The sequence below is a fragment of the Pseudorasbora parva genome, chromosome 3, assembly GCF_024679245.1.
Source record: "Pseudorasbora parva isolate DD20220531a chromosome 3, ASM2467924v1, whole genome shotgun sequence".
In the NCBI taxonomy this organism is placed as follows: domain Eukaryota; kingdom Metazoa; phylum Chordata; class Actinopteri; order Cypriniformes; family Gobionidae; genus Pseudorasbora; species Pseudorasbora parva.
In genome coordinates, this window is record NC_090174.1 from 20,620,283 (window position 1) to 20,642,687 (window position 22,405).

Below are 22,405 nucleotides of genomic sequence, written 5' to 3' on the forward strand. Positions count from 1 at the left end.
AACTAACACAATCACACATGCATGAGTCAAATGGAAATTGAATGAATGAATCAGAAACGGTGAATGAAGCTATGGAAGTGTAACCACAAACAACCATGAGCACCGTGGCAACAAGGGGTTAAGCTTTGCTTTGCTTAACTTTGCTTAACCTCTGTTTAGTTAATTAAATATATACCATTCTGCATTGACCAAGTGCCTGGATGCAGTCTAAGGGGAAAGTCATGATGGTTCAGTAGTCCCACAAACTTGCGGTGTTAGTCTGTCTCGGTTATAGTCATGTAACTTGAGACTGCCATTGGTTTCGATTGGAACCTGGTTCCTGGGTGTGGCTTCACAGCTGTGTTCTGCCCCAGTGCCGTTGGCTACCCTGCAGGCTACATGCTATGGCTACCCTGCAGGTCCATCAGGAAAAAGCTCTTAAAAGCATTTCAAATGTGGCCTCAAACAAAGGCACCCCTATCCTGCATGCAGCGATGGATGAAGGATGCAATAGAGCCTGTCCTTCCAGCCGAGATGAAGTCAGGGTTTTACAGCCTATAATTCATCGTACCCAAGAAAGGCGTTGGGTTACGGCCAATCCTGGATCTGTGTGCCTTGAATTAGGCCATTCACAAGCTTCCATTCTAGATGTGTTTGATCACAGGATTGATTTGCAGCGATTGACCTGAGGGACTTTCATGTCTCAATTTTACCTCAATGCAGACCGATTTTTCGGTTTCTGCTTTCGAGGGTATAAGCAAACCAGTACTTATTTACTAAAGTCACAGGGGCTGCCCTTATCCCACTCAGGGAGGTGGGCATTCCTACAACCGGCTCATACTAGCTCACTCTCGAGATCTTGAACATGATGCTTGGCACCTCAGCCATCTGGGGCTTCGGGTCAACTGGGAAAAGAGCAAGCTCTCCCCTGTGCAGAGCATCTCTTTTCTCGGTATGGAGTTGGGACCGGCCACAGTGGGAAAACAGTGGTTCCACTGAACATATTTTAGAGGCTCCTGGGCATATAGCATCCACAACCACAATAACACCACTCGGATTGATACAGATGAGACGGTCTACAAGGCAGAGTCTCGATAAGCATCGTGCCACGGCATCACACCAGGCTGTCGCCAAACATTCAGCCCCTTGTCAGACCTTTCCTTCCTAAATGCCAGAGTACCCCTAGAACAAGTGTCCAGGCATGTTGTTGTTACAATAGATGCCTACAGAACGGTGCTCTGTGCAATGGCAATGCAGGTTCAGGCTCCTGGATAGGACGTTGACTGAAGTGGCATACCAATTACCTGGAGTTGCTGGCAGTGCTGATCGTCCTGCGGCAGTTTTCAACTGTCGCTTCAGTCCAAGCACATGTTTATCCACATGGACAATACTGCGATTGTTGCGTACATCAACCAACAAGGCAGGGTGTGCTCACGTCAGAACTTGCTCATCATTTCCTCCTCTGGAGTCAGCAGCAACTCAAGGTGTTCAAGACTGACACTCTCATGACATACTCTCAAAACACATTGGATTCCGGCACATTACCTGTTTGTATGGAATACACATGAAGAAAGTGTGTCAAGAAACCAGGGGCCGGTTTCACTAAAATTTTCTTAAGAAAAAAGTTACGAAAATGCTCGAACAATTCTTAAGAAGTTCTCAAATATTTTTTTAAGAACATCTTAATTTTTTACTTAAGAAGAAAATAAATGGTGTTATTTGGTGTTATATTATTGAAAGGTATTACTGAAGACTCAATGAATGAAAAACACCTCAAAGGCCGTCTTTTTGGGCTTCCTGCTGATTACCGTAGATATCATAATAATTGTGCAGACTATTTTCATCTTGACTGGCTTAACAAAATCACTCAATGTCATGTTTTTAATGTGCCGTGTCTGTAAAATTTGTATTTTATATTATAATATTTGAAACAACCCAATAAATTCGTTAATCATCTTACATTTGGGTATTTAAGATAGGTTGGAAGTTATCCTAAATTTAAGAAGTTATTTACGAGGATTTTTAAGAACATTCTTTTCGTGAATACGTATACTTCTTCAATTTTATCTCAAGAACAATCATATGTAAAAAGATAAGAACATTTTTAAGAAAAGTTTTTGGGAATACAAAATATTTATATATTTTTTCATAAGTTAGAAAATAAGAAGAAATGGGCTGTTAAGAATAATTTTATTCTTAAGAATGTTTTGTGAATCCAGCCCCAGGAGAATGAGATTCCATCCCCATCTGGAGTTGATTATTGGGCTCACCGGTCTCCCAGGAGTCCTCCTACTGCCAGTTGTTCTATTCCCTGCCTAAGGGGACCCTCAGCACGGATGCGCTGGCAAATAGCTGGCAAATACCAGTATGCATTTCCCCCAGTGAGCCTGCTCGCACAGACACTGTGCAAAGTCAGGGAGGATGATTGATGGTTGAATGTTGCGCCTTACTGACCCACTAGTTAATGTCTCCAATTAAATGAATGCTCATTTAACGACTCAGACTTCAGTATGCATCGCCTCCTCAAAGAATGCAGTGATTGTAATATTAATCAGAGTATAAATAGGCACAAACTGCCAGACCCATTCTAAACATGCTCCAGACAAGGAATTCTTCTGTTTGTAAAGTGCACCTTCCTCATTGATCAAGCCAAAACTCATGAGGTGTGACTTCGATAACAGCGGGGGGATACGAGCACCTACTTTTCTATTTCCCACTTACTTAGTTCCCCACTTAGCAAATCCTGAATCTAGTTCTTCAAGCATTTTTCTACAGGCCCAGTACTCATGTGCAGCCCTTGTACTGGGCTAAATGCCCATTTGCTATTCCATATTTGTAGTTCCCACGGTACGGGTTTCTTGTCTGTAATCCTGTGTCTTTCCCTGGGCAGTTACCGCTCTGCCCTTTCTCAGCAACGGTAGTAGTTCCATCCCTGACTAGGCAGGACCAACCACAGAGATCTTCCATATGTAGCACTGCCTCACAGGTTCCGTCCATATGTGTATTCACCACATGTAGTACCACTATTGTCTGTGTGTGGCCTCCATAGCGCCCCTCTCCACTGGACTAGGCATGCTTCCCTGCCATTAACAACACTGGTCATGGCTGAGAAATATGGGAATTGAAAACCAAAGCACTCTTTCCTGTAAAATATCACATTAAGAGGAGCAGCAGCTACAGCCTTTTCCAGGGTAAGCCTTGTCCCTTCCATCCAATTGGTGTGGAGAACTAACTTTGCTTAGGCTTATGTGGGGCATTGGGTAGATTACTCTAAGGATTGTGCTTCCAGGAGAGACCACAATACAACAGTATCGAAGTAATGTCTCTGTTCCCTCTTTCAATGAATAAGGGTTACATCAGTAGCCAATATGTTCTATCATAAGACATGCATAAAACAGTATACAACACAAAAAGACTATACAAAACAGTAATGATACACATAATGTCCTGTGGTTATGCATTATACATTAATGGAGAAAAGTTTGTTTTTATGGGCCTGTGTCTATCTTTCCTATAGCCTGTGCTGTTGCATGTGACCACCTTCTGCATATTTTTACATCATAAATCCTGTCTTATCTCGCTGGCGTGCCTTTGCTGCCATGGTAACTACGGACCTGTTCTGCCCTGTTTATAGGGCTGTCACAGACACCTTGGCAACTAGTTTTGTTGTTGGGAGAGGGTTTGCTGGATTATTTATAAACACAGGCTGTTCAGTATTTGAACACCCTGCTATTTTGCAAGTTCTCCCACTTGGAAATCATGGAGGGGTCTGAAACTGTCATTGTAGGTGGGAGAGAATCTAAAAAAAAAACGAAATCATGGAGGGGTCTGAAACTGTCATCGTAGGTGTGAGAGAATCTAAAAAAAATTATAATAATCCAGAAATCACAATGTATGATTTTTTTAACTATTTATTTGTATGATACAGCTACAAATAAGTATTTGAACACCTGAGAAAATCAATGTTAATATTTGGTACAGTAGCCTTTGTTTGCAATTACAGAGGTTGAACGTTTCCTGTAGTTTTTCACCAGGTTTGCACACACTGCAGCAGGGATTTTGGCCAGATCAGTCAGGTTTCTGGCCTGTCACTGAGAAACATGGGAGTTTGAGCTCCCTCCAAAGATTCTCTTTTGGGTTTAGGTCTGAAGCCTGGCTAGGCCATGTCAGAACATTGATATGCTTCTTACAGAGCCACTCCTTGGTTATCCTGGCTGCGTACTTCGGGTCATTGTCCATCATCATCCGTCCTTCGGATGAGACGTTAAACCGAGGTCCTGACTCTCTGTGGTCATTAAAAATCCCAGGATGTCTTTCGGAAAAAGAGTAGGGGTGTAACCCCGGCATCCTGGCCAATTTTGCCCATTGGCCCCTGTCCATCATGGCCTCCTAATAATCCTCATATCCTGATTGGCTTCATCACTCGGTCTCCTCTTCACCAATCAGCTGGTGTGTGGTGAGCGTTCTGGCGCAATATGGCTGCCGTCGCATCATCCAGGTGGATGCTGCACATTGGTGGTGGTTGAGGAGATTCCCCTCTTCAATGTAAAGCGCTTTGAGTGCCTTGAAAAGCGCTATATAAATCGAACGCATTATTATTATTATTATTATTGTCATGTTGGAAGACCCAGCCTCAACTCCATCTTCAATGCTCTAACTGAGGGAAGGAGGTTGTTCCCCAAAATCTTGCAATACATGGCCCCGGTCATGCTCATCCTTAATACAGTACAGTCACCCTGTCCCATGTGCAGAAAAAAAACCCCAAAGCATGTTGCTACCACCCCCATGCTTCACAGTAGGGATGGTGTTATTGGGATGGTACTCATCATTCTTTTTCCTCCAAACACATTTAGTGGAATTATGACCAAAAATTTATATTTTGGTCTTATCTGACCACATGACTTTCTCCCATGACTCCAAATGGTCATTGGCAAACTTAAGACGGGCCTGGAAATGTGCTGGTATTAAGCAGGGGAACCTTCCGTGCCATGCATGATTTCAAACGATGAAGTCTTAGTGTATTACCAACAGTAACCTTGTAAACTGTGGTCCCAGCTCTTTTCAGGTCATTGACCAGCTCCTGCCATGTAGTTCTGGGCTGATTTCTCACCTTTCTTAGGATCATTGAGACCCCACGAGGTGAGATCTTGCATGGAGCCCCAGTCCGAGGGAGATTGACAGTCATTAGTCATTAGCTTCTTCCATTTTCTAATGATGGACCTCCAACAGTGGACCTTTTTTCACCAAGCTGCTTGGCAATTTCCCCGTAGCCCTTTCAAGCCTTTGGAGGTGTACAATTTTGTCTCTAGTGTCTTTGGACAGCTCTTTGGTCTTGGCCATGTTAGTAGTTGAATTCTTACTGATTGTATGGGATGGACAGGTGTCTTCATGTACCTAACGACCTCAAACAGGTGCATCTAATTTAGGATAATAAATGGAGTGGAGGTGGACATTTTAAAGGCACACTAACAGGTATTTGAGGGTCAGAATTCTAGCTTGACAGACAGGTGTTCAAATACTTATTTGCAGCTGTATCATACAAATAAATAGTTAAAAAATCATATATTGTGATTTTTGGATTTTTTTTTTTTTTTTTTTTGTCAGATTATGTCTCTCACAGTGGGCACCTACAACGACAATTTCAGACCCCTTCATGATTTCCAAGTGGGAGAACTTGCAAAATAGCAGGGTGTTCAAATACTTATTTTCCTAAAATATATATATATATATATATATATATATATATATATATATATATATATATATATATATATATATTAGGGATGTCACAATGCTCAATATAATATTGAACCATTCGGTACGGCATTCACGGTTCAATACGCACTGGTGAATTGCGTTTTTGTCTGTTTGGCATTTAATTAATTATTTCCATTTCCCTCCGTTTGAAATATTCCTCTCAGTTTATTTCGGCTCTTTTTGAGTGTGCCTGTGAGTCTACGCACTGATTTTAGCAACTATCCAATCATACGCAATAAAGTTAGGGGGTGTTAGCCGCGTTTTAAAGCCTTGCCGGTTAAACATTTCATTCGCGTGCATGCATGCACCTGAATGAAATGTTTAACCGGCAAGACACGGACTGTTCAGTGCATGGACTGTTTTGCATTGAGCCCCTACCTAAACGTCTGTCAAACACAAGTGATTACTGGACAGCTTACTGCGCTAATACTGTCAAATACACACAAGGTTAACATATAAACACAGTCGGTTATATCTAAAGTGAAAGTAAAATCATGTGCGTCTATATTTGAGATGTGCCCAGGTCTTCAATTGACAGCAGCTGCCTAGTGAACCGCTTGTCCTTAAAGGGACAGTTAACCTCTAAAATTATGTTAATTTTAAAAAAAGACAGCTTTTAATACATTTTGTATATTGAAGACTATTTAGTTTTAATTTAAGCCAACATTTATTCATTCAATTTCATACTTAAATGCTACTGTACATATCTGAGCTGCCACCGTACATCTTTATATATATTTATTTTATATTATACAATACGCTGGGAATGTGTACAAGGGTTTTTTAGGTAAAGTTTTAAGTTTAAGTAAGGGGTATCAAATCTTTTAAGTAAAATAAAGAAAGAGTATTGCAATAATAAAAAAAAAATCTCCTTAACTTTTTTCTGTTCCTGTCGCCTAAGAATAGAATAGCAAAAAAAAAAAAAATGAACAGAACCAAAAAAATGTGGTTAAATACCGAGGTATGTATTGAACCTAGGACTAACTGTATTGTTGCATCCCTAATATATATATATATATATATATATATATATATATATATATATATATATATATATATATATATATATATATATATATATATATATATATATATATATATATATATATATATATAATAGTATGTGTATGTATCTGTCAAAAGTTTGGAAACATTACAAAGTCTCTTATGCTCACCAAGGCTGCGTTTATTTCATTAAGAAAAATACAGTATAAATTGCACTAATGTGAAATAGTATTACAATTAAAATGTAATTAAAAAAACAAAACATGATCCTTCACAAATAATTCTAAAATGCTGATTTGCTGCTCAAGAAACATTTATTATTCAGCCTTGCCATCCCAGAATAAAATTACATTTTCAAATATATTCTATCGCATTTTGAGTCCAATTCTCACTTTTAACTATCTATTAACTACAACTTTTGCCTTAATAAACTCCTAATTATGGTTTATCAATAGTTAGTACTTGTTAAGTTTAGGTATTGGGTAGGATTAAGAATGTAGTATATGGTAATGCAGAACAAGGCATTGACATGTGCTTTATGAATACTAATAAACAGGCAATATTCTAGTAATATTTTTGTAATAATATTTCCACAATATTACTGTTTTAAAAATATTTTTGATTTAATAAATACTGCCTTGGTAAGCTTAAGATACTTCTTTCAAAAACAATTTAAAAAATTGATTTAATGTAAAAAATAATATTATTTTTTTTAATCATATTTCTCTTTGTTGGAACAGATTGGGGGTGGTTATAATATTCACCCAGTGGTGTGCAAAGTAGCTGAGGGGGCCATCATTGAATCGAGGGAGCTTCGACTTATGCCCTTCAATGAGTATCGCAAGAGATTTAATCTGAAACCCTACACATCATTCTCAGAATTCACAGGTATGATTCTACTAACACTTAATTTAAAAATGAAAAACTTCTTGAATTAGCTTTTGATGAGCTTCATCATTATGTAAAGGTATGATGACAAAAAAATTAGGATGTAGTTAAAAAAATTAGATTGAAAGTTATGTTTTGGATTATATAACATTTAAGTAATGTTTGAGTGCTTACTACACAGCACATGCACTACCCATCTGCCCAAATTAAATATTTATGCAGTGTTTATTGGCTGTTAATAAATGACATTATTGTTTTGCAGGAGACGAGCAAATGGCTAAAGAACTAGAGGAACTCTACGGTGATATTGATGCTCTGGAGTTCTTCCCAGCTCTTATGTTAGAGAAGACACGACCTGGTGCGATATTTGGCGAAAGCATGGTGGAAATGGGGGCCCCATTTTCCCTAAAAGGCCTCATGGGAAATCCAATTTGCTCCCCTGACTACTGGAAGCCCAGTACATTTGGGGGGCAGACAGGTTTTAATATAGTAAACTCTGCTACTTTAAAGAGACTGGTTTGCCTCAATACGAAATGGTGTCCGTATGTATCTTTCCATACTCCTCCATCAGATTATAAACAACAGGGGACATCTCACGGTGAACTTTAGCACAGTGTACTTCTGGGATCACAGACCACATATTTGATCTTTAAAGGGTTTAAAAATTTAGAAAATGACCAAAAAATGTTTATTTGATGTTTATCTGCTTACCCCCAGGGCATCCAAGATGAAGATGTTTGTTTCTTCAGTAGAACACAAATGGAGATTTTTAACTCCAACCATTGCTGTATAATGCATGTCAATGGGGTGTATTTCTATGAGAGCATCTATGTAAAAAATACATACATACGAATCTATATTAAACCCTGTGGCTCTTGGCGACACATTTATGAAACAATCAGATTCATGTCAATTGATCCGGTTTTGTGTTATTATTTTTTTTACCTCATATCAGACAAATCTCATCTAGTATTACATCCGTCAAGTAAGGTCAAAAACCCAGCGTGATCATAGCTATATATTTATATATATACAGGGCTTAACATTAACTTTTTTGCTCACCAGCCACTGTGATTAGTGGTTTTCCAAAGTTACTAGCCACTCAGCATTTTCACTGGCCACAATTTTGCTGTTTGGAAATTACATTGCATATGTTTAAAGTTGACTTCGGCATGGAAATATTACTTGATTTTGAGTCATTTTACTTGATTTAGAAGGTTTAAAACCCTTTCAAACCCTATATCAGCTGGGATGTGCAGGTGGGCAAGGGGTGGGCAATATAAAAGGATAATATGAGAAATGTAATATGATAGGCTAATTAAAAAAACAATAGTAAATAAAAAATAAAATAAAAATTCTGATACTAATACATATTTATGTGATATGTATACATTTATTTAACATCAGTAGTTGTTTGATTAACATTAATGACAGACAGGTATTTAATTGGGCTGCTGAATGCAAGGATGTAATATTTGTGACACATATCCAGTTATTACTCACCTGTTTACGTACACTTAAACCATAACCGACTGTGTTCATGCGATGGACATTTTCACATTAGTGTGCGCGTGTTTTTGACTATTCAGGAGCAAGGAGAACTGATCACGCACACGAGAGAGAGAGAGAGAGAGAGAGAGAGAGAGAGAGAGAGAGAGAGAGAGAGAGAGAGAGAGAGAGAGAGAGAGAGAGAGAGAGAGAGCGCATGCGAGAGAGCGCTTTTGTTGTGTGTCATTCAGCGCGATTCCGCCTATCTCGCCTTCACTAAGTATAAAGAATTGTAGTTGAATGGTAGCCAATTTTGTGATACGACGGTCTTGGCATTTTATTTAGCTGTAAATTATATTCAACCCGCCAAATTGGCTAGTGGGAGTGGCTGCCGTACCCACCACAGCTGAAATCTACCCACATTTGGAGGGTGTTAATGTCAAGCCCTGTATATATATATATATATATATATATATATATATATATATATATATATATATATATATATATATATGATCACACCGGGTTTTGACCTTCTCCGACGGAAGTAATAGGGAATACTAGATGAGAATCGTCTGATATGAGGTAAAAAATAGAAAACCGCAGAAACTGATCGTTACATGTCTCAAGACATCACTGTATCGCCAGGATCCGTAGGGTTTAATATGGATTCCTGTGTCTGTGTTTTTTACTCTCATAGTGGCTCTCATAGAAATACACCCCATTGACATGCATTATTCGGCAACAGTTGTTGGGGTTAAAAATCTTAATTTGTGTTCTACTGAAGAAACAAACACACCTACATCTTGGATGCCCTCGGGGTAAGCAGATAAACATCACATTTTTATTTTTGGGGTGAGCTATCCCTTTAATAACAGATGCTTAATGACATTCCAGAAATTGGATAAAATGAATTGTCTTGTAAATCAAAAATTAATTATTAGAGAGTAGGTATGTTACAAGGTGATTGAAGAATGACATGAGTATTTTATGGATTTAATTTACCCTTTGCCATACCCCATCTTAAAAAAAATTACCGGCCAATCTTAACCAACTGCTGTTATTCACCAGCTTTTATAATAAAACAGCATAATTAATCCCAGCCCATGAGCATATTTTACTGAAAATCATGCTGTTCATGATAATCTCCAGTTCATTTTGTGAAATGTTTATGGGAAGTTAGTAAACAGTAATTAAAGTGGTGGAGCTTAACTAAAGATCAGTTTGTTAAAGGATTGACTCCATAGATTCAGTATTTTATTAACACTTTACAATAAGGTTTCATTTCTTAATATTAGTTAACATGAACTAACAAATGAAAAATACTTCTAAAACATTTATTAAAGGGATAGTTCACGTCAAAACTTAAATGTTGATGTTTATCTGCTTACCCCGAGGGCATCCAAGATATAGGTGTGTTTGTTTCTTCAGTAGAACACAAATGAAGATTTTGAACTCCAACCGTTGCTGTATAATGCATGTCAAAGGGGTGCATTTCTATGAGAGCATCTATGAGTAAAAAACACACAGACATACCAATCCATATTAAACCCTGCGGATCGTGGCAACACATTGATGTCTTAAGACACGAAACGATCAGTTTCTGTGAGAAACCGAACAGTATGTTATGTTTTTACCTCATAGCAAACTAATCTCATCTTGTATTCCCAATGCCATTACTTCCGTCAAATAAGGTCAAAATACCGGTGTGATCATAAATATATACATATATTACTCATTAGTGCCCTTGTGAATCGGTCGAATGAGGTATCTATGTAAATATATCTATGATCGCACAACTATTTTGATGTCTGATTTGGGGTAAAAAATAAGATAAGTTGAGGTAAATTTCTGTGTGGCCAAGAGCCACAGGGTTTAATATGGATTCGTATGTGTGTGTGTTTTTTACTCTCATAGTGGCTCTCATAGAAATACACCCCATTGACATGCATTATACTAACGGTTGGAGTTCAAAATCTTCATTTGTGTTCTACTGAAGAAACAAACACACCTACATTTTGGATGCCCTGGGGGTAAGCAAATAAACAAAATCAAATTTTCATTTTTGGTGAACTATCCCTATAATCTGAGGGGCCGTTTACACAACTTTTTACACAAAAACGACATTTTGTGGGAAATAATTTTCAGTTTTTGGGAAAAAAAGTCTTCATCTCCACTTTAACTAATAAAAAACTTTGACAGCAAAATCATTCTGACCATATTGTCGTATGTACATGGGGGAAAAAAAGAAAAAAAAAGTTGTTTATCTTGCCCTTATATAATAACAAATAATAATAAACAGTTATATTAATAATTACTGCAACAAATGTACTGCTCATTGTTAGTTAATATTTGTTAATACACTAACTTTAACTAATGGGACCTTATTATAAAGTGTTACCAATATGGTTTACTATTTATTTTGTGCAAATAGAAAATAGAAGTGTGTTTCTGTATTTGGTTGAGTATTTTGTTTTGGTTGAGTATTTGCAGAACGTGTTAAAAATGAATGGATGAAGATGTTTTCTTAAAGGTGCCATCTGTAAAAATTGAGGTAAAAATATCCAAAAAATGACCTACACGCATCAAAAGAATGAGAAGAAATAAGGACGATGATGTCATTAAAAAAATGTCAAATTAGCAGTAGCATTACTAGCCCTGGCCAGACAGATATCGTAATACCAGTCTCGGCCATGGGAGGCGGTATGGGGGCAACATAACCATCAGCCAACCTGCCGTACTTGAACCTGATGTCAATCGTGTGGAAAGTACAGCCCACTACTTCATTTCAGTTCAGGGAAGAGAGTGGACGGATGGCCGAAGTCCTTGGCCCCTTAAATGTATCTGATATGATAAAAATAGCTGTTTTTACCTGACCGGAAAAAGCGGAAGTGCGGGCGCCCGGCGACTGTGTCCCGTCCCGTCGTAATAAAAGTCCCGGTACTCGCGAGCCGTTTAGAATAGGCGCCCTCCAGTGGACAAAAAGTTGCATAGTGCACCTTTAATGTGGTGGTGTTTTTTTCTATTTGCATGTGTTTTATTCAGTTGCAGCGTGTTGAGCTCTTTGAAAACAGGTTTCAAAGTGCACGTTTTTTTCAAAATAACTCTGTTATTGTCTCTATCTAAACTGTGCACGTGTATTCATTCCATAGGTGCATTGTGTTTCTTTACAAAGTGACCAGTTTCTTTACGAACTGACTAGATCCAACTATACATCAGTATGACAAATGTCAAAGTTAATATTTTTCCTGCCAGTGTTGTCATGCAAATCTACAAAATACAACCGTAGATACATATGGCAATCCCGTTTGTCTGATAGAATTATAATTTAGCCTATAGGGTATTTTTTTTATCAACATAAACTTAGTTTAGTTGCTTACAGATCGCTCACTTGATCCTTCTAGCTAACGTCATCTCCACCACTTAAGTTGAAATGGTAGTAATTTGACAAGGCATCGTCAATTTGTTCTGTAACGTTACTGTAAACAACATATTTGTACGCTAATGTTACCTAGTTCGCTGTTTAGAGTTTGTGTTTCAAAGTGAAACGGGGACGCATTAAAATGCTAAAAAGAAAGTTGTAACTGCGGACGATATGAGTTAACGTGTACAGTAAATGTTATGCTAGTTCACATGTAGACTGAAGGTATGGTCTTACTGGAAAATAAAGACTGAACTTACCACTCAAAAGCATCCATTTCCAATCTCAAAACAATTGGTTGTTTTTTCAAATCTTTATCTTTGTCAGAAACAGGATTAAACATAGGTTTGATGCATAATCTCTTCATGATTGACAGTATAGGCCAAGGTAGATGTGTTTCTGTCACTGAACTGAGTGCAGTAAAACAGCCATTCGAGCCGAAATCATCATTAATATTCATGACCCTTACAAATAAGGCAAAAACAGAGCATTACATCCTAGGGACCATTTCTGGGGTTGTAAATGGATCTGTAAAACCATATCTGGACAATTTTAACCCTTAAGTAAGTCACATAAATTATATGTAGATATCAGAGAACAATTTAAAATATTGTTTCAACTAATTCTAGGGCACCTTTAATCATTGTGGCGTGTCTGTGTGAATGGGAATCATTTTGACAACATTGTTGTCTGTACAAAGGAAAAACTATCCTTTTTTAGTATAGTTGTAATGTAACAAGGCACTTTGTTTACGGGCACTCATGTTGCCAAACAGCCACCCATTTTTCAAACCATTTGTCCAGTGTAGGGTCAGTGCATGGAGTCTATTCCAGGGAAACACAATGAATGGATGGTCCATTGCAGGCCAAATAAACATTTAGCTTTAATTAATAGAAAGAAAAAATATATATATAATAATAATAGTATTTGCATCCTCATATTGTGTTCTTTTAAGTAAATCGACTGTCTAATGCACTGTTCAACTTGAAAAAAATAAAATAAATTTGTCATTAAACTTTGACTCTGTGATAGGCCAGTTTTTTTTCTTCTCGTTTTTCAGTGTTTACTGTTGTATTCATTTCTGTTCCTTGATAGAAATGAATGTAACCTTATATACCCGTCCTTCCGAGCAAAAGCAGAGCATTTGTAGCACCATTACTATGAGATTTTTCCTGCAATGTGATTTTGTTTGTCTACATCTGTATGTCTGATCTTTGCTATAAGAAGTTTACTGAAATAAAACAGTTTTTAAATTTTACAGTTGAATGGCTCTTTAGGTAAATTTATCTTAAAAAACTATGTGTGGTCATTAATACAGACAACAACATTTCACAATGTAAAAAATTATGTAATTATGTAAGTTAAATGGTAATATGACTTGCGTGAGTTCAAGAACGTCAACAAGTGAGGTGTAAATCGTTTTATTAATTGGTAACTTTTACTTCTATGTAAAAGAAAGTTACAACAGTTGGTTGCCCATGAATGAAGTACAATACTCTCAAAACCTTCAGATTTAACAATACAGTTCACAGAAAACTAATTGTAAGGGTATAGTTTAACCTTTGGCACGAGCAGAAGTAACAGTCAAGTTGTTGCACAAATAAACCATTTTACAACCTTTATATGATCTCATTGCATTTACTCTTCATCAAAGTGGAGACCTTTCCCAACAATATTTTACACAATTACCATGGTTAGGTTCATAGAAGTAATTTCTTAAAATATTTGAAAAAATGCTAAATATCTAATTTTCAAAAATACATTAACACATACATTGAATTACTCTTAAATACTTGCAGTATTATAAGTTCCTTGGCATATGAACATGATGAATGATAAATGTTACCTGCAATTATTACCTGTGTCTGAATATGTGTACTTATTTCATATATTAAAATGTTTTAGTAAAATTGAATTAGAGTAAATATTGCTATACATATGGTTATAATGATTGATATAAATAAATTATTAAATATTCTTTGTTAATGAATGTAAAGTGTAAAAGCCTTTAATGTTTAAGCTAGATTTTTACATCTACTCCTAATTTATTATTCAACATTTGACATGAAACACTCTGCTACCGCTGGAAGAAATGTTGGTTCCTCTGATTAAACAAAAAAGGAAATAGTAATAAAAAATACTATAGTCATAAAAAAGCCTTTTAAGCTAATTTACATATATTGAGATAATCAATATAAATATCAAATTTTAGCAATATATATATATTTAATTATATCTACCTGATATAATACCGCACTGGCAAAAAATTGTGTAAGATACTCTACCATATATACCTAATGATTTTTTTTTTTTTTTTTTTTGCATTATATGTAAAATACTGTGAATTTTATGGGTTTTGGAAGTATGAATTGCCATATAAATCATGTATAAATCTTCTTATTTTTTTATTAACAGTTATGTACCACCAGTAATGTATTACCATCATACCATCCTGTAATGCCAGAAACATTTTCACTGTATTTTTACAGTGAGTTACTTTTTTTCCTGTACATTTTACAGAATATTTCTCCAGTGCAGTACAGCAGATGTGGTATGCACAGTCATATCAAATTAAATTTAGTACATGTGTGAAAATATGGGAATTCAGACGCAGCATAGCTCCATATGAGCTCATGCTGCCTAGGTGGACTTTCATTAAACCAACATTATAAGAAATGGCAATCATTAAAAAAGAGGGAGAAAAAGCATCAGCACCATCTTTAAACTAACTGACAGTAGCCCTATGAAGCGAGCGATTAAAAAACAAAAAAACATGTCATTTTGTCACACACTCCAGTTATTTACTGTGGCTAGCAGAGGGTGTAGATAGTTCATGGTCCACCCTGGTGTTCGCCTGCTGGCCTGGGGATCCAAAAGCAGGGCATGGGGGACGGCTGGCTGCTGAGGGGGCAGATGGGTAGAAGTGCACATCCACAGCCACAGAGGTCATTCCCAGGGACAAGCAATGGGACACCATGAGGGGAGAGAAACCGTGGGAGATATTGATGTTGTGGCGCACAGGAGTTGAGGAGGCATCGCTGGTCTGGAGGGTCAGGGAAGACCGCAGACCCTCCTCCTGGGCAGGTGCTGGATTGGCTGGAGGAGGTGAGGGGGCATCCTGACATGGTTCAAACTCCCTGCTCCTCCAGTCCTCCATGCACTGCAGCTGAATGTCAGAATGTGGTGAAGGAGTCACCTTCCCTTCCTCAAATATAGTCTCCAGCTAAATTATAATGGGGAAAAGGCACAATATTGTTAAAAAGAAAACAAGTAACTGTTGCTTCTTTCTTTATAGCTTTGATTTAATGCTCATATTGACTGTATGTTCATGTTTGAGTCCCAGAGACTACAATGTTATAATACTAGCATGTTCAAAATCTATCTATTAATTTAACAGAAGATTAATACAATTTGAGGAATGTTCATGCTACTTTGTTTCATACAATATCAGTGATCAGGGGCTGATAAGCTCCAAAAAAACAAACAAAAGGTTACCATAAAATTGGTCCATATGACACGAGTCATATTATGCTACCATTCAAAAGTTTGGAATCCATACGATATTGTTCAAACAATAATACTTTTATTCAGAAAGGATGCATTAAATTGATCAAATGTGACAGTAAAGTCATTGACAATGTCACAAAAGCTGTTCTTCTGAATCCTGAAAATGTATCACAGTTCCCACAAAAAAAACAATAAGCAGCACAATTGTTTTCAACATTGATAATATGTTTTCAAATCAGCATATTAGAATGATTTCTCAACCCAACAAGCAATAGCCGTCATTTCACCGCCGTGAAATGTTTTTAGTTTTGAATTTTGTCGAGATGTATGATATTCCATAATAGGCAAAGTCGTTACATGTTCATGCTCTAGATGACTAATCTATTCTTGGGCCATGGTTAGACATCTATTACATTTTCACTGACAGCCCAAACATCAGGGCTGTGTTTGGATGGCTATTAGATGTCTTTTAAATGCAAAATTGCTGGCTGGGAAGGATCTTGTGACACTGAAGACTGGAGTAATGACTGCTCAAAATTTAGCTTTGCCATCACAAGAATAAATTACAGTTTTAAATATATAGAAAACATTTTACTTTGTGACTGAAAAAGTATGTTCTATATAGTATGGGTAGTAAAATCGGAAGTGCAACATCTGCTGTTATTATTGTCATGTGACCTACCAGCGTCAGTTGCATCGCTTTAGTTCCATTTTCTCCCACGGCGTCAGTAATGTGAATAGTAATGTGTCATTACTTCAGAATTTTGGCTGAAGTAGTAGGTCATTCAAGGGACTTTTTGCCTGCTGTTTTTTGCATACTATAGTAGGAAATTATTAAGGTTTGGAAACAGTGACTGTTTTTCCTCAAATTAATGCAACCTTGACGAGCATAAAAGACTTCTTTCAAAAACATTTAAAAAATGAATTAATACTGACCTCAAACTTTTGAACAGAAGTGCATAGTGTCAGATATCATCATTGCATGCCTTATATGTTTGAAATAAAATTTCTGGTGAAAAACAGCACAAAAGTAAACGGCCTTGTACTGACCTGGTCCTCCTCTCGAGGCTCCGGGTGAGTCTCCACGATAACTGGCAGGTCCTGGGTGGACTGGACACCCTCTTGCACATCATCTGATTGTGGCTCCATCATCCTGGTGGATGGGCTGCTTTCTGTTGGGAGCGCTCTTGTCTCTGATGTGTTGGGGCTTTGCTCAATAACAGCCACCAAATTATCATCCTCAAATGCTCTGAAATGTGTCATTAAGAATGTTTCAAAAACTACTATTCCGTTAAAGTGATAGTTCACCCCAAAATGAAAATGTTGTCATTAATTAGTACTCAACCTCACATCTTTTTTATCACACAACAACATCTGCTCTCAACATAGAAAAACAGTCGTGATGCTCCTGTGAACACATTGGAGATTAATACTTGCATCGATCTATGAAGTTGAGGTTAACATCTTTAGCTCTGGGACCATTTCTGGGGATTTCCGCCTGGATTTGTAGCTTCCCATAAGTGATTACGTTACTGTTTACCATCTGTCCATCATTGTCTAAATCCCACCCTGACGATTTCATTGGTCCGAACAGTTTCTGTTCGGGCATAATTACTCCTCTATGGATCAATTCCAGACTGAACTGCCCGAGCTCAAATGTTGTGGGCAGGGCTGAGTTCAGCTGGCATCCAGACTACAGTGGTATAAATGCAATATCCCAGTGTCATTTTACAGAAACCCCTGAAATTACATTGTGTTTTTAGACCACTGTATGTGGGTATGGGAAGCTTTTCAATTTGGGTAGGCCAAATCCAAGCCGAAATGGTCTCAGAGTAATGTAGTGTAAATAAGTTACTTTGTGTAAATATGTAATTTTATACTTGATGTCATTCTGGACTCTGATCATGGTCCTTGGAACTTAGGAGCCACTTGGGTCACCACTTGGGTCTCATCATGGATTACATTTATGATGTCTACCTTTATGTGGGTTGAAAGTAGTAGTTGCGTAAGCTGTCAATGGAAAGACATAAAGCTCTCAGATTTCATCAGAAAGTTCTTCCTTTGTGTTCTGAAGATGAATAAAAGTCTTACGGTTTTGGAACAGCATGAGTGTGAAAATGACAGAATTTTCATTTTTGGGTGAATTAAACCTTTCATGCAACATTAACAGGGACATTATACATTTAAAATATGCCCTAACTTGTACAAAACTAACTTGTTATCATATGTCCTTTCCATCGCCAGACGTTCCCCGTGTCTGCAAGGACCTATACCCCTCAGAGCTATGAGAAAAAAAGTATTATATTAAAAAATGTTATGCATTCGAACATCTCATTTATAAAATCACAGATCTGAGTATAATGAGTATCAAGGTTGTTTTTATATTATATTATTATATTATAAGTCTCACCTCCTCTACCTGTGGGTATAGCTGCAGGATCATTTTTCTGAACCAGAGAGTAAAAGGCCATGGCAAGGAAGATGAACGCCAAGGAAACACCAACTCCAACCACAATGGGAATGTCGTGTTTCTCAATCACAGGCAACCAAGTTTGAGATTTCTCCTTTTCTCTGAAGAAAAGAGGGTCATATGTTATTTTAAAAAAAAACACTTTCTCATGATAATGTTGAGGTACTGCTAAAGTAAAGTTTCAAGCTTTCAAGAATATATCTATGCTCATCACTGATTTAAAACCCCAAAAAGGTATAAAACAAATAAAATAATCTAGTTTTCTGAAATTACAAACCACATAACCATCTACCATCCTGTGTAACACACACCATACAAATTAACGTCTCAAAAATGTAGTGCCATGACTCTTTAGGGCCATCATAGAAGTATATCTAAAACACAATGTATGCATTTTCAAGAATAGTTTGCAGAGTAAAGGACATAAGACATTGAATAAAAGACTTTTAAGGTGTACATAGTTTTTTGTTCATTTGTGTAGTGTAAGTATATGCTATTTTAATTATGAGACATTTGGGGGGAATGAGAAGGTGAATAGTCTGGAAGCTCATTTGAGTACCAACCTGCTATTATTGTCAGTGGTCCTCATAGGGGCCTGTGAGGTGTTTTTCTTGAGTGATTCAACTAGTTCTGTGTCATTTGTCACCGATGACTTTGTACCTCCAGACTGCTTAATGCTTTGACTCTTATTTTGATGCTCTTCCACGAGGGCAGTGAAGTTTTCCACATCCATTGAAGCTAAGCCTGGAGTCTGGGAAAAGCTCTGAATGTTTTTAATCTGGGGATATGAGTCAGCTGGCGAAGGGCTGTTTGTGTTTGGATTCATTGGTGGAGGTTTAGTGAACTGCTCCGTTGGTTGGGTATGTTTATGTGTATCCTGAAGAAAAGTCTCTTTGAGTTGGGGAGATGTTGTAGGTTTGACAGGCACTACTGGATTTTGCGTTTGTATGGGTTCTTTAATGTTCTCATTACTTCCTATGCTAATGCCAGTTGGCTTAAATGAAATAAATTCTGTAGTGTCCTGGGTAGATTCAAGATTCAAATATGTTGGCGAGTCCTTCACAAAAGCATTTAACACTGCACCAAACACAAAAAATAAGAATGAGAACATTCATTTTTCATTTGGCAAAAGACAAACAAAAAAACAATCAGAAAAAAATACTTTACGTCAGGGGTTCTCAACGCTGGCCCTCAAGATCCACTTTCTTGCAGATTTTATGAGGGTCCATGGCTCTACCATTGGAGAAATCATAACGGCTAAATAGGATCACATGTGCCTTGATAACCAATCATATACTCTCTAAAAAATGCTGGGTTAAAAACAACCCAAGTTGGGTTGAAATGGACAACCCCAATAATTGGGTTGTTTTAACCCACCAGTTGGGTTAAATGATTGCTTAAAACAACCAAATTGCCTTTTTAAAATAACTCAATTTCTGGGATAAAACAACCCAATTGCTGGGTTTGTCCATTTTCAACCCAACTTGGGTTGTTTTTAACATAGCATTTAGACGCCATTGAATTTCGTTCAGAGTTTCGTTCAGCAACTGTTTGCAGATACCATAGAAATAAGAATGAGAAGTGCCGTAAACTGAATCCTATCTGTTGCACAATTGTCTGTGACTTCTCTTACAAATTCCGAACAAATATTGAAGATAAGCCAATGGGCTGTCGATTCATTAAATGACACGCTTTTTCCAGCAAAAGCAGTTTATTCAGCATAGTGAAGCTTCTCCTCCATTGAAATCCACGATGTCTCTCCATGCATACCGCAGCGTTACGCAGGCTTGCCTTCAACTGGCTTTGCTCTATCTTTCTAGTATGATCTGATAAGACCTCTATTCGCTTGTTCACGTGTGTTTGGTTCTAGCTAAACTGTGCAGGAAAGTGGACCTTGAGGGCCAGAGTTGAAAAGCCCTACTATAAGGTACGTTAATATCCTTACAAGATATCTTAGTATAATCTTCAGTTGTCTGCTGAAGGGATTCATTTATCTCTGTATTGTTCAGAAGCTTTGAACCATAACCAAAGGAATTAGTAAATAGCTCTTGCTCACTCTCTGGAATCTGCAAGGTTAGAGAAACAAATTCAGACCCATAATTGTTACCAGATGCATGTTGCAAGTTATTATTCAATTTATTAAATGGAAACACAGAAATTTGTGAAGAATGTTGATGAAAATGCCAAAGTACTCACAAAACAATCACAGAGTCACAGTTACACGTTATGAGGCAAACGGATGGTATCAGAATGAGTATCTCTGCGCACTGCATTACTCACAGTGGTTCTAATCGTTTTACTCAGTTCTTCTTTATCACGTGGGACATCAGAGTCAGCTTTAAGTTAGAGCATTATTAGGATGATTAGATAAAACCGAGATGCAAACATGGAACTGATGTATATTTACTGGAGGCATGAGAACTAGTAATAGCATGAGAACTAGCATTTTGCTCACCTGTTACAGTTATAATGACACTTCTCACATCCTGACCGACTCTGTTTTCTGCAGTGCAGTGGTACTCTCCTGAATCAGACCGGTGAATGTCTGAGATGACTAATGTCCCATTATCTGTAAAATGTTACATTGTAACAACTTCAAAAACAAGGGAAAATCTGCTTCATATTCATTGTTCCATATGTAACAAACCATCAATGTGTATCTGCTGTGGGAGTGAGACCAGAGACTTTGGACCAGACAGTTGTGGTGAATTTCGAATCAACGCGTATCTAATCCAAGTGTATTTGACGGGAAAATCTCCCACAGCTCGACAAGGGAGACTAACAGGAGATCCCTCTGAGACAGTGAGTGATGCAACAAAGGAAACAATGACTGGTTTCACTGAAAACAAGAAGAAATACAAAGTTAGATCAGGGGCGAATCCCAATCAGAAGTGAGCATCTCTGTGTCCTACTCACTCCGAAGGGCAGAGCCCTTGAAGAGGAGTCTTTTGAGGGAGCAGGGCACACTTGCGTGTCATAATGTAGCCGTTTGGCTTGTACTTATTGAAGGGAGTGAATTTCCTCAATGCAGTGTGGTGTCCATCAGCTTATTAATATTGCTTTTCATATAATTGTTGTAAATAAATAAACATTTTATAATTAAGTTTTTTATGTGTGTGTGTGTGTGTGTGTGTACCTGGTAATCCCTACGTTATGGGGACAAAATGTCCCCACAAAGATGGCAATATCCGAAATCCTTGTCCTTGTGGGGACATTTTTAGGACCCCATGAGGAAAACATCTTATAAATCACACATAGGGAGTTTTTTTGAGAGAGTAAAAATGCATAATGTTTCCTGTGATGGGTAAGTTTAGGGGCAGGGGCAGTGTAGGGGGATAGGATGTAGAGTTTGTACAGTATGAAATCCATTACGCCTATGGAAAGTCCCCATAAAACATGGAAACACGACGTGTGTGTGTGTGTGTGTGTGTGTGTGTGTGTGTGTGTGTGTGTGTGTGTGTGTGTGTGTGTGTGTGTGTGTGTGTGTTCCGTCTCTGCTCTCTGTTCTCAACTTTAGAATTTGCCATCTCTTGTTTGGACACTGTAAGTTGTCAACACTGCTTAAACTATTAAACTCATTTCGTAGCTATGAAACCTATTTAAACTTCATATGAAATGTATGACTTGTGTAAAATATCCCAAATAAAGCAAAAAATGATTATGTTTATACAATAACTTGACCTCTCCCACCATCTAGCTTTAAAATGAATCGTGAGGATTCACCACCCTGGGTCACATGACCATAAATAATACAATTATTTCCTTGAAGTGACCATCGCATACCCTTCATTAACAGACTTGTGGAAGGGCACTTAATGAAGGGATTCAGGTGTTCACTTTCGTTTGAAATGCCCCCACCAATGCTTTGCGAAGTGCCTGCGAAGCACTCT

At 37.5% G+C, this 22,405-nt stretch overlaps 2 protein-coding genes across 4 annotated transcripts in view; one reads left to right on the forward strand and one right to left on the reverse strand.

The window, feature by feature from the left end:
• The window catches only part of ptgs1 (prostaglandin-endoperoxide synthase 1), a 42,855-nt gene extending 33,590 nt beyond the window's left edge, over window positions 1-9,265 (forward strand). The window contains exons 10-11 of the mRNA XM_067438060.1: window positions 7,482-7,629; window positions 7,892-9,265. Of these exons, the coding sequence (XP_067294161.1) occupies window positions 7,482-7,629; window positions 7,892-8,238 (495 nt within the window). The 3' untranslated portion in view covers window positions 8,239-9,265. The remainder of the gene's footprint in view (window positions 1-7,481; window positions 7,630-7,891) is intronic.
• A 3,416-nt stretch (window positions 9,266-12,681) lies between these two features.
• Window positions 12,682-22,405, reverse strand: part of LOC137070696 (titin) — a 30,505-nt gene continuing 20,781 nt past the window's right edge. For 2 of the 3 annotated variants that reach the window (XM_067438062.1, XM_067438061.1), the window contains exons 12-20: window positions 21,163-21,354; window positions 20,971-21,084; window positions 20,796-20,851; window positions 20,461-20,581; window positions 19,079-19,592; window positions 18,456-18,616; window positions 18,261-18,327; window positions 17,096-17,294; window positions 12,682-15,761 (exon numbers count right to left, since the gene is read on the reverse strand). In XM_067438062.1, the coding sequence (XP_067294163.1) occupies window positions 15,336-15,761; window positions 17,096-17,294; window positions 18,261-18,327; window positions 18,456-18,616; window positions 19,079-19,592; window positions 20,461-20,581; window positions 20,796-20,851; window positions 20,971-21,084; window positions 21,163-21,354 (1,850 nt within the window). In that variant the 3' untranslated portion in view covers window positions 12,682-15,335. The remainder of the gene's footprint in view (window positions 15,762-17,095; window positions 17,295-18,260; window positions 18,328-18,455; window positions 18,617-19,078; window positions 19,593-20,460; window positions 20,582-20,795; window positions 20,852-20,970; window positions 21,085-21,162; window positions 21,355-22,405) is intronic. The other variant, XM_067438063.1, reaches the window with a different exon arrangement.